General features: G+C 34.7%; 2 protein-coding genes across 2 annotated transcripts in view; both read right to left on the reverse strand.

Annotated features, from left to right (window-relative positions):
• Nucleotides 1–19: 19 nt before the first annotated feature.
• Nucleotides 20–12616, reverse strand: part of LOC6647466 (eukaryotic translation initiation factor 4E type 2) — a gene marked incomplete at its 5' end in the record, with an annotated part of 43575 nt that continues 30978 nt past the window's right edge. The window contains 2 exons of the mRNA XM_023178218.2: nt 20–636; nt 985–1133. Of these exons, the coding sequence (XP_023033986.1) occupies nt 612–636; nt 985–1133 (174 nt within the window). The remainder of the gene's footprint in view (nt 637–984; nt 1134–12616) is intronic.
• The window catches only part of LOC26530259 (syntaxin-1A), a 34084-nt gene continuing 26937 nt past the window's right edge, over nt 5470–12616 (reverse strand). The window contains exon 3 of the mRNA XM_023178453.2: nt 5470–6020. The gene's annotated coding sequence lies outside the window, so the exon portion shown is untranslated. The remainder of the gene's footprint in view (nt 6021–12616) is intronic.

A 12616-nucleotide genomic window follows, 5' to 3' on the forward strand; every position in this document is an offset into this window, starting at 1 on the left:
CAAGAACAAAAACAAACAATTATGATTATTCAGTTTCGTTATTTATCATAATGTATAAAATAATCATTTCAAACAGATAATTATAATATCAGCTAGTTTTGTGTATAAGAAGGAGGGGGGTCGATTGAAATAATAACGGAGGATAATAATTCAGGTCAGGGCGAGGGGGTCAGTCAAATGTTAGATGTGAAAATGTTTGAAAGGACAGTGGATATGGAAGAGTGGGTTAAGTAATTGGATTTGTTTAAACACTTTTAAATCGGGAATCGAGATCCCAAATGTAAACTTTATACATACAAACTAACATATTACTTTTCTTTTGGCGTTTTTTGTCTTTTACGCTGACGCTTAAATATTAATTTGCTTTACTTGATGCAGATCGGGAAGGATGAAGGATTTCATGCTGGTTTGGAAAATGAAAATTTGCTTTTGTTGCTGTTTAAATATTTTCTGGTTTTGCTGTACACGTGTACGCGTACGTGTATGTGTGTGTATTGGTTGTTGGGTTTCTGGTTACTCCATTTTCATTCAATTGCTGGATTTTTACATTATCTGTTTGTGTAATTATTGTTTTTGTTTCTCTTCTGTTGTTTAAAGTTATTCACTGAATTTCAGCTTTTCAATGGGCCTTTATTACTGCAAACGAAATAAGAAAACAGTATAAATAAATAAGAGATATTAAAATTGAATTAACAAAAATACATATTCGTATAAGTATATTTCTAAAGATGTGCGAAAGTGAGTTTAACAGATATTTTTGTCCACCTAGAGAGATTCTTGATATTCTGATTATTTATTGGTATTCAATGAATATCTACTTCGAATTAGATAGTGACCCAATCTTCGGTTACGATAGAACCGCGGCCTGGGTGCAAGGTACAAGGTGATTAACCATTAAGATAGTTAGGTAGGTCTTGACAATTTTGTTTGTTTTTTTTCTTTTTTGCTGCTCTAGCTTAAGTTAAACTAGTTTGTTGTACTTACATTGAAACATATTTAAGGCTATCACAGTGTATTTTATACTCCATTGCCGTTGTTAGAGGTATATTTAATATCCTGCGTAACGTATCACGGATACGTGTTGTACTGGTCATATCAGTGGCAGTCCTGTTCCATACTGATAAGCTATCCTCCTGTGATTAAGAACCAAAAATTGAAATATAATTTAGCTATATAATAAAAAATTGTTTAATATTTAATAACCCTTCTTCCTTCCTCTCCCACATTTGTTTGGAAACCAAGACGAAGTTGCGAAACGAGAATCAGAAACAACCGAGTTTTTTTTTTGTTTGTTAATAATTTTTATTTTTCAATCAATGTTAAGTAAAATCATTTCATATCTGAATCAGATCAATTGAAAAGTTGACAAAAACTAAATCCAATATTTCTATTAAACATAAGGGCGTCACCTCTTTCAAGAATCAACAAAAAACCAAAGAAACACAAAAACAAACCAAATTTTTTCCACAATTTTTATACTTAAATTAATCATTTTTTTTTTGGTTTTTGTTTTGTTTGTTACTCTTTTCCACGTTGCTTCTTGGGGTTATATCATTTTGTTTTTTGTTCGGCTTTTCATTTTTCATTATTTCTGCTTTCATTGATTTACTGATGCATTTTTCTCATTTAATTGTTTATTATAATTTTTTTTTACGTTTGTTTTTGTTATTTTTTTGTATATATAAGACTAACACTTAATGGTAATGTTGGTTTTTTTGTTGTCAGATTTAACTAAATTTTCTAAGGAGAAGGAAAAAATAGTTGTAATATGCAGATTTGTTTGTTTTTTTTTTATAATTATAATTTTATGTAAACATTATTTTTGGTTTCTTTTTTTTTTAACAATTATGAGTATTTGCTCAAAAACTTTTTTCTCCGAAAACCAAACGATTTTCCGCTTTTGTTTCTGAATTTTGCATATTATATAGCTTTAAATTTTTTTTCTTTTGATTTTTTAAAGATTTTTTGTTTTGTTTTATATGGTTTGTTTTTAATTAGTTTAATGTTGTTGTGGTTGATTTATATTTTCAAAGTTATTGTGGTTTTTTTGGGGGGAGGGGGTTTTGTTTTTGGTTTATATATGTATATATATATATGTATAGATTTGTTATATATAAGTATATAAGTTATATATATACGTTTGTGTATGTGTGTGTGTGTGTGTGTGTGTGTGTTGTGTTGTGTGGGGTATATATAATATATGTTGGAGCTTTAACTGTGTTTGTATGTGTAAGGGGGGGTATATATGTATGAGTTTGTTTTGTGTATTTGTTTTAAACGCTTGTTAAATTGCACATTGATATCTTAATATTTTTTAAATATTAAACTTTTGTTTGTTTTGTTTTATATATTATCGAGTGGCGCTTTTTCATTCTATGTAATTTATTTGGACTATATGCATGTATAATTATTTATATGTATATATATATATATTTATATATATTCTAATTTGTAACTATAATTAAAATTTATATATAAATATTCATTCATGTTAGGTTCAATTTTTTCGTTTTTTTTTTTGTTGGTTTTTTTTCTTCTTTCATTTCAATTCATTATATATTTTTGTTTTGTTTTTGGTTTTTGTTTGAATATATATCATCATTATTGCTTCTTGAATATACATATGTGAATCCCGTCAAATATTAACTTTTGGTTTTCCATTTGCTGTGCTTGGTGTGTGTGTGTGTCAGTGTGTATGTGTATATGAGTGTGTTATCATCTCTGATCCCGCTAAATTTGTCAAAGTTTATATTATTATTTTGTAGTTAATGTGCTTAACTTGCATTTTGTTTTTATTGCCGTCTCTTATTTTGTGCCGCCAACTCAATAAAACGGCCTCTGATTGCTGGTTGAATATATTATTTTATTAATTTTTCTTTTTGGTTTTACGATTTTCTTGGTTTTTCAAAATGCTTCGATATGCCTGGAATTATTGTTGCTTTCAATCATATCAATTCCCCACATCCATCCACATCAATTGGAATATCTCTTGTTTACCATCATTTGTTTTTTTTTTTTGTTTTTTTGGGTTTTAATCTTTTTTTGAATTTCATTCAATTTGTTATTAAAGTACAATTTCTACAAGTCTGGAAACTGTTTTTCTTTTCTCAATTTTGTTACTAATTTATTTGATTTGTTTTCTATATATATATAATTATATATATTTATGTATATAAGTATAAGTATCCAAATTATGTTAAATATTAAAATTCTAGTTTTTTATTAATTGAACTTTTGCGCTTAATTCAAAGCAATTTCTATTTGGTTTTTTTCTTAGCTTTTATGTTTTTTGTTGTGTTATGTTTTTAGTTTTTTTTTATTGAGAGATGTTAATATTTTTGTTTCTTGTTTCCCTTTTTATTAAAGAAAGAATTTTAACCCGTTTCGTTTGTTATACTCGAAGTTTTTCATTGATTCAAACATTCATCTTTTCTTCTTAGTTATTCATAACTCAGAATGAATAACCCCGGAAATTTTGGCATCAATTTGAAATTCGAGTATTCCCTTCCCGATGACCCCCAAACACTCTTCTTTGTTCGTGCAACTTGACATAATGAGGAGAAAGCATTAAGTTAAACAAAAAATACAACTAAATAATAGTAATAATCATAATCATAATAGTTTTTTCTTTTATTTCATTTTAACGTTTCTTTTTGTTTATTTTCTGTTGTGTTGTATTTATTGCAAAGCCAAAAACTTAAACATAATTTAGACAAAATCATTTTAAAACGAAAATTAATAAGTAATAATATATAATATAGAACCTAAGCTTTAGATAACGTTAGGGGAGGAGGGAGAGGAGCTGTTCCTCCCCCCTCTTCAAGGTGATTGTAGTCGTTTATGGTTGATTGGTTGATTTTTCTTTTGAGCTTGGCAAAAAGAGACTCTATTTGCATTAAATGTAAGGCATAAATAATAATAATTGCAATAATAATCATAATAATAAATTGTTTATTTTGTTTTTTTCACTTTCTTAATTATTTAACTTTTATGTTTTTGTTTTGTTTTTTGTTTTCTGAAGTGGAAGAAATGCGATTCAAGTAGATAAACTAAAAACACAATTTTAAACTTTAACAACAACATTTAAGCCAATATTGTTATTAAGCCTTTTTATATAATCTTTTTGAATAATACATTTAAGTAATATTTTCATCATTATTTTTTCCATTTATACAAAATTTTTTAAATTAGTTCTTGTTTTTTTTTAGTTTTTTCTTTTTTTAGGGGCGACAAAAAGAGAGTGCATTTATACAAGTAAGAAGAAGAATTTATTATTATAATATAATAGTTTATTTTTTGTTTTGTTTTTGTATTTAATTTACGTTAGAAGTTTTGGATAATTTTTCTTTTATTTTTTTCTTTTAGCAACGAACACATTGACTGATGTTTTTAACCATAAAAATGTTGAAAGTGAGAGAGACTATATATATAGTTATATATAAAAACGACTTTTATGTTTAGAGAAAAGGCTAAGCAACAACAATGTAGATCAATTTAATAATAACAAGGCTTTTTCTTTCCCCTCTCTTCGCTCTCCTAGCTGAGAGTTCACTGTACTTTGGGAACATTTCTGTTGCTTAGCCCGCACAAAAAACACAAGTTCAAACAAAATTTCTACGAATTGGCCACATTTTAGAACCTCTTTTCGACCAATTCCTATTAACTTAAATGATTCCTTGCAAAGTTTCTTGTCAAAATAAATGATTATTGCAAGGCTAAACACAAAATGATTGTTCAAAACAAAAGTATCAAAATAAAACTATAATCAAATCTAAAATGGATATCTACTATATATATTGCAAATCTCATGTTGAATTTTCTTTCGATTTATACACACACAACATACAAAAATTTATCTCAATCATCATCTTGTAATTAATTATAAACTTTGCATAAAAAATGAATCATTTCTTTATAATTTTACTTTACGTGTATACAGCAATTAGTATAGTTAATGCTTTTTCTCATCATCTCTTCTCGCATTCATTTCGATAATTTTAATTTTTTAATTCAAAAATCTACTTATTGAAATTTTTTTTCTTTTCTTCGTTTTCTTTATTTTTATTTTTTTGGTTAACAAGTTTTTTGTTTTTTTTTTTCAAGTATGTTTTGTTTATTTTTTTTTATCGATTGGATTTATATATATAACATCACATTATAATAAATACTAATTAATAGTTTTTTGTTTTTGTATTTGTTATATATATATATAATAAAGTTTTCAAAAATCGGTGAATTCCGATATATGTATATTATATATATATGTATATATGTATATGTATATTGTATATTACTATATATAGATATAGGAATAATAAGTTATTTTTTAGACAATATTTACATGGGGTGGTTACGAGGGGGTTAAACCAAATTGAACGCATTTTAAAATAGTTGAAAACTCGTATATTGTGTGTGTGTGTGTGTGTGTGTACGTGTTGGTGTGTGTGTGTGTGTGACCCTGAATGAAAATGGAAAAACGTGCAAGTTTTCAACAAGCACAATTACAACAACAACAACAGCGCCACAAGCTTCTGTTAGTTGGTGGGAACAGATGAAAATTAAATTACGGCCAGTCAGTTAGTCAGACCGACTGTCGGTCCGTACTCTCGCGTCCGCTTAGCTTTTCAAAACGTTTTTTTTTTTCCTCCAAATGGGCCTATCACAACAACAACAATAACAACAGCAAATAAACTCTGGGGGAAATTTAATTTGTGAACAGCAAAAATACTCCATTTCGCTTGTTGGCTCTCTATTAATTCTTTCCTAGACGAAGGTCGTGCTGGAGCTTCCTCTCCCTCTCTTCTTTTGCTCCTTAACGCTTTGCGTTAATTAGGAAGAGCAGGCGGGCCAAGCAGGCGGCAGTCAGTAGGTTGAAGAGTGGGTTTTCCTAGCCGAATTGGGTAGATGAAACGTGACTCCTGCTTCTCATTACATCTCATTTGTATGCGGCGTCAACACATCTCGAGATATTGCTCCAAAATGCTCCTCCTGGCGACCTTCTCTAATGCACTTCATGTTATCTGTAAAGGGGGTAAAAAAAATATTAAAATTGTGTGTCAAAAATTAATAAATGTATCTATGATCTTGTTTTATTCCTTGTAACCTATGGTGCTGAGAAGGATTCCTGAACTCATCCTAAAGTTTTATACAACTTTTTATCCTTTAGATTCCATTCATTCTCCAAATACTTCTCTGATTTATACACAAAGTTTGGAATAGAGCAATAGACCTAAATTCTATTAATTTTATTCATTAATAATTCAATCTATTGACTTTAAAAGGGGGCTTTTGCCTGATTGCAGATCATTTTCCTCTCTTTCTATACTGTTAGTTAAGTTTAATTGAGTTTCAATCTTAGAATATCGTCTACCTAGTTTATATCTGCAATTGTTGTTGTGTTCACTGCAACAATTGAATTAGGAAGAATACATAAGGAAAATGGGTCAAGCAACAGGAAGTTTAGTTGATTTACAACTAGAAGAAAAAAATATATATGTACACAGTTAAAGACATTCATATAGAGAGCGCTGTTGTTGTTGTTGTTGCCCTTGTCCTTGCCCCTCATATAAAATCGCATCATACGCTGTTGCCTGGCCATTGCCTAGGCAACTTAGTCATTGTCTTTTGCCAAAGGTCAAAGCAGGACCACTCCGACCATGAGACATTCGGTTAACTGCTGTCTTTGTCGTCGTCGTCGTCAGATGCTTTTTGCATGCTTGTGCGCTGCTCAAGAGGCTCATTATGAACAGCTAGCTACACCCACATCTACGCACAGTGGCGAATATTAAGATTGCGTGTGTGTGAGTGTGCGTGGGTGTTAGTGGGTGTGTGTAAGCTAAAATTTCATTAAGACTATGGCAAATTTTCTATTTATTTTATGCTTTTTTTTGGGTGGGGAGGGTGGAGGTGGCTAATGGCTGGCTGGAGGTGGTGGACTTGGTCAGAACGAGGCCAATAGACGAACTTTGGCCGTTAGCTGATGTCATCAGCCAACTATTGCCTGTGCGTTTAATTTGCGTCACTGCAATTCGCGTTGATACTTCAATTTCTGTTGTAGTTCCTCCTCCGAATCCTCCTCCCCCTCCCTCCTCCTCTTTTGACTATTAAGCCAGGACTACTACAATCAATATTCAAACCAAATACAAACAGTTCTGCTCTGAGCTAGCTTTGGCTCTGATGATAAGCAAATATTGACACACACACACACATACAGGAGGTGTGTGTATGTGTGTTTGCCTTCGCCAGGTAAGTCAACTCTACAGAGTTCCTTAAACTATTTCAATTCCAAACATCTCGACCAACTGCTAAACTTTCCTTTACTAAAATAACATCATTCATGTTATTCTTAATTTGGCAAATTCTAAAGAGAATGAGATCCCAAACAAAATGCATTAAAAAATAAAGAATAAATTGAAAAAATGTGTACATTCAAGAATAAGTTATTTTTATTACATATTACTTATTTGATGACGCACAAGGCAGATGGACGTGAGAGCATGGCAATGCTTTGTGTGACATGGATATGTAGTGGGATGGATAGATGGATGGATGGATGGATGGATGGCTATATAGCCAAGAACTGATAGCGGCAAATAAAAATCTCAGCGCAGATTCAATTTGAAAATGTCAAAAGGCATTTTGCCACTACACTCTCTCTGTGTGTGTGTGTGTTTGTGTGTGTCTGTCTATGTCTGTCTAGGCCTCAAATGGCAAAATGTTGCCGGGGAGTTGCAAATTGAATCCAACATCAAGAACGAGTAAGCGGCGATGCGGACTGGGTATTTGGGAAATCAGAGAATGATATCTGCGCGGCCCGGCAACTGTTTTGGCCATAAAAAAAAAAAAATATCCACACTCACACATAAAACTCAAAAGAGTGAGTGAGTGAGGGATGGAAGATTCACATTGTGATATCCTTTCCAGGCTTTCCTTTCACCGGCATTGGCATCGCCATCGCTGCTCGCCATTGATGAGGCTGACTTTGACATGACAGTTTAATTGAGGGGCACAGGGAGGAAGCTGGAGCAGAAAAACAGTTTACACAAAGGAAGAAGAACAACGAACACAAACGAGAGAAAGAAGCTCACAAAAATATGCAAATTAGTTTGTATCCCAGGGATACAAAGTGAAAGCCCTTTCGCCATGCTATGTTACCGACTCCTTTGGGCAAGAAGGGGGAGGGGAGTGGGGGCAGGTTGGAAGCGCTCGACTAAATTTAAAATTTATGATTTTGGTCAGGGAACAAAAGCAGAAGTTATATACATATACATATGTATATATATATATATATATATATATGGATACAGAGCCACAAGTGTTGCGCAGAGAGCCACAGAGAACTAGTTCCCATTCTGGGAAAATGGACAAGTCCATTGAAATTTAATGGACAACTTAGTTAATGGGTCAATTCCATACGACATTAGCTCATTAGGGCAAAAGAAAAGGCTAACCAAAAAAGGTGCAAAATCCAATGACAATTAGAACAAATGCCAGAAAATTTTAATGGCCAACCAAAAAGATGAGCAGCTGACACACAAATTGCTATGACGACTACTACTCACAAAGAAAGAGAATGCGAGAGAGAGAGAGAGAGAGAGAGGGGGGGAGGAACTGGGTTGGAAATTAGAGCAAAGGCAACGGCATTCAGCAGAATGAATGAAAAGTGAGGTAAGCTGCCAGACACGTGCCATTTTCCTTTATACTCGTGGCGTGTGCTGGGAATTTGTGGTTACTTTTACCAACCGAGTCGTATGTATGTATGTATGTATGTAGATGGATGGACGGATGGATGAACTGGTCAGCAGATAGGAGATCGCTGGCTGATTGGTTCAATGCTGCCCTACAGCACACCTTCCCTTCCATTACAATTTCAAATGGAGGGGGTTGGTCTCTCGCCTACGCAATATCCTGCATTATGCTGCACTCCGGTTAGTCAATGCTGGCCAGGACATGGTCGCTCGACTGGACGTATATCGTAGAGATGCAACACGGGTAATGAAGCATCTAACTTAATCAGTCACTGTGTGAATGTGAGGGTTTTGGGTGTGGTCTATACCCACCCACACACAGACGCCCACACACACACACCCACACATAGGCAGAACTCTCAAAGCAATGTAAAGTGTGTGCATGTGTGTGTCTAGATCCTTGACGTACGACCGAACCCTTCATTCGTTTGCAAATTGTGTGTGGGCGACAGCCGTCAACAAAGGGGTGAAGGCGAATGGCCCGAATAGACTGAAGCCACACATAACTACAGCAATGCACCTGCAATGGCAAACTAAACAAGCAAACCCACACACTCCCACCACAAAGGGGATATATGTATGTGTGTGTGTGTGTATGGCGATTCCCCTAAAAGCGTGCAAATTGGCCGGCAGGTGGTTGCTTGTATAGTTTCAGCCAAGTTTCCGCATCATCCTGCATCGAGTATTTCAATAATTGAAACTGTAATTATGGCCCATTGCCAAACTAGATCATTTACATAATTTCCTCAATGTGTTTCCAGCATATTTCCTAATCCTAAACACATAAGAGATAAAAATCAATCCTGACCCCGCAGAGGCAATTGACCACATTTTTGTATTTTTGCAATAAATAACTAATTTTATCAATTTTAAATCGTGTATGTGCTTTTTAGCAAAGTTCTATTAATAAAGATTTACTAGTTTGTTGAAAAAAAACTTGTTTAACTTTGCTTGCAGTGTTTACTATAAGCTACTTTATTTATTTTGTTGTTTTTTTTTTTTTTTTTGCTGGAGAAAGTTATATGAAAGTTCTAAGCAACAGTAGAGATAAGATAGCAACAACTAAAAAATAATAATGGCAGAAACTATAAGGCAACAATGGCTCTTCCTGTCAGACACATGCTGATCCTTTGACTCACCCCTCGCTTTCTATACTTTTTTGCTGAAAACGGTTTCGTGTGTTGGTGTGTGTGTGTGTGGTTGGGTAAGGGAGTTGCCTAGACTACAAGTAAACCAATTTTAACGGTTTAAGCTAAAAGTATATATACACACACACACACACACATGCATGGGCGTGTGCGTGTGTGTGCGTTGTTGGCATTAAGCTTTTGGCCATGTTTGTTTACAATGCTTTTATGTTTGCACAAATGACATCGGACCTTTCCCTTGGCCCATAAGAGAGAAAACCAGTTGGTGTATTTGGAATTTACCAAGATAGAGAGAGAAGAGCTATGCTCCATTTTGGGGTTTCTTCCCATTCCTTTGAAACTCACTTACTACTTTCTATGTCTATCTCTCTCTCACGCTCTCTCTATTTTGCCCTTTTCCGCTGGCTGTGCGTATATTTATGCACGACAAAGGGCGTAAGGCGGGAAAGTAGCGGCTGAGAAAAAGAGAGAGTAGAAATTGTTGTATTCCCTTTTTCTCCAGCTCTTTCTCTCTATCTCTCTCTCACTCTGTGTGTGTGTGTGTTTGTGACTTATTGTTATGCTGCCACTGTGCCCAATTTATGACTCGAGGTCGGGTGCTCAAAAGCCCTTAGCTCTGGTTCTGGCTCTAGTTCTTCCCTTTACTCCCACCACCCGTTCTAACTTGGCCTTAAAAATAGACAAGCAAGGAGGAAAAAGCAACCAGTTTGACTCTCGCATGCTAAAAAAGCAACAGAAAGAACAACAACAAGAACAATAACAAAAACAGCAACAACAGGAAAAAGTTTTTCAGTTTCTATGTATAAAAACCTAGGGCAAACATAAATACATGGACTTAGTCCTTCCAGCGAACTCACTCACTCGTTTCATCAACTGAAGCATTACGACGACAACGACGGCATTTGAGATTAAACTGGCAGCGGCTTAACTTGGCTAAAAGACAAGGATTCAAAGTGTGCAAGTAAAAAGGCATGTGGGTTGAATGGGGGGGTGGGTTGCGGGCAGGCAGTTAGCTACCAAGCTATTTGGCTCATCCCGCACATCTTCATTAACTTATGTGATTTTCTTTAAGCTTCATTTTACATTTTACAATTACTTTTGAGGCAGAATGTTGCAAAACTGGATATTCAATATATGAAAACTTTCACTAATACTCTATGAAATCATAGAAATTTTATTCGTAATGTCTAAATGTCGAAGAACTTCCTCTTTTTCAAGTCACAAATTTTCTTTTGGGCTGAAAATTGCTTTATGAAATTAGAATTTTCTTTAGTGTGAACTTTTCATTTGGTAATTTATTGTTGGGTTGGGTGTGTAAATTAAATTTGTAAATTTTGTGGTGAAATGTAAAATGGAAATTTTTGAAGCCCAGATGTATGCAACACTAAATGTAAATTGCTTTATGAACACATTAGCACAGTGGGAGTGGGACAAGAGAATATATATATAATATATATGTGTGTGTGTATGATGTGATGTAATGTGTGTGCATGTGTGTGTGTGTTAGTACGTGCGTGTACTCAAGTGTTTGTTTGTCTAGCAGACGATAAAATACAACAAAACCAAAGTAAGCCAAGTGGCAGCATAAGCAGCAGGGAATAGGGAGAGAGAAAGAGAGAGAGAGAGAGAGAGAGAGCTGGAAGAGGGAGCAAGGTTCCTTTCACTGTTGCCAAGCAGACTTTAATTTATGTGCGCAGCCCCCCTTTGGTTGGAGGCTCACCAAAATTCGCTGTCTCTCTCACACTCGTCCACTCCCCTCCCCTAAGGCCACCTGACGCCATACTTGAAGGCGCCTATTTGCTTCAAAGTTTGTGCCTTTGCTTTTGCTTTGGCGCTAACTTAATTTCCATTTCCAAATTTAGCATGTCTGCTTCATCTCCCCTCCTTCACATTCATACTCTCCTTCTCCTTCCCTTCCCCTTCCCTTTTTTTGGTGGCACGTTGTTGCCATCTTGTTGCGTGCCAAATGCAAGTTTTCGATAAAACAAAGTTCAAGATGGCGGACCGCAACAAAATGGAAGGCGAAGTAAAAGAAAGGAACAAAAAAAACAAAAGAGAAGAAAATGAAATGCGTATCGGCCCATCACCACACACCCACACCACATTCACAGTTAGAGCTCGGTTTTCGGGCTAATGACAAGTAGGGAAGACAAACTTTCTCGCTTTCATTAGATTTAACCAGAGTGAATGATGTAAGAGAAGATCGTTAAATAGAATAGGATTTAAGGCTAATATAAACCGGCGGCGGGGAGAACCACTCGCCATTAAAAATTCCCCCTTAGTATTGGCATAGAAATCGGATCACCATTAGCCTTGTACCCAAGTTATAAGGAGCGATTAGGAAACTGTATAGTAGCTGCTCACACAAACCTTCCTTACCTGTGTAACGTATGTGTTGCAAAAACGTGCCCCATTTTCAGTCGAACAAGATTAGAATCATTTCAAAGCTTGTGCAATTGACTGCAGGTTGATTGCATTTGTGTTAAAACGAGCCCCGGACTGAATGAATGAACGAATGAACGAATGAAGCTGGGGCCAAAAGGCAGACACAGACGAGAGCAAGCCCAGGGCTCAGCTGCTGCTGCTTTTGAGGTGTCGTCGTTGTTCTATTGTGCTTTTCCATAGACAATGCAACAAATTTTGACTAGATGTCCAATTTTGCATAAAAGAAGCTTACACGAGATAGAGCTTCGAGTGGAAGCTATGCAATTTTCAAGACAA

The sequence above is a fragment of the Drosophila willistoni genome, chromosome 3R (assembly GCF_018902025.1).
Source record: "Drosophila willistoni isolate 14030-0811.24 chromosome 3R, UCI_dwil_1.1, whole genome shotgun sequence".
Classification (NCBI taxonomy): Eukaryota; Metazoa; Arthropoda; class Insecta; order Diptera; family Drosophilidae; genus Drosophila; species Drosophila willistoni.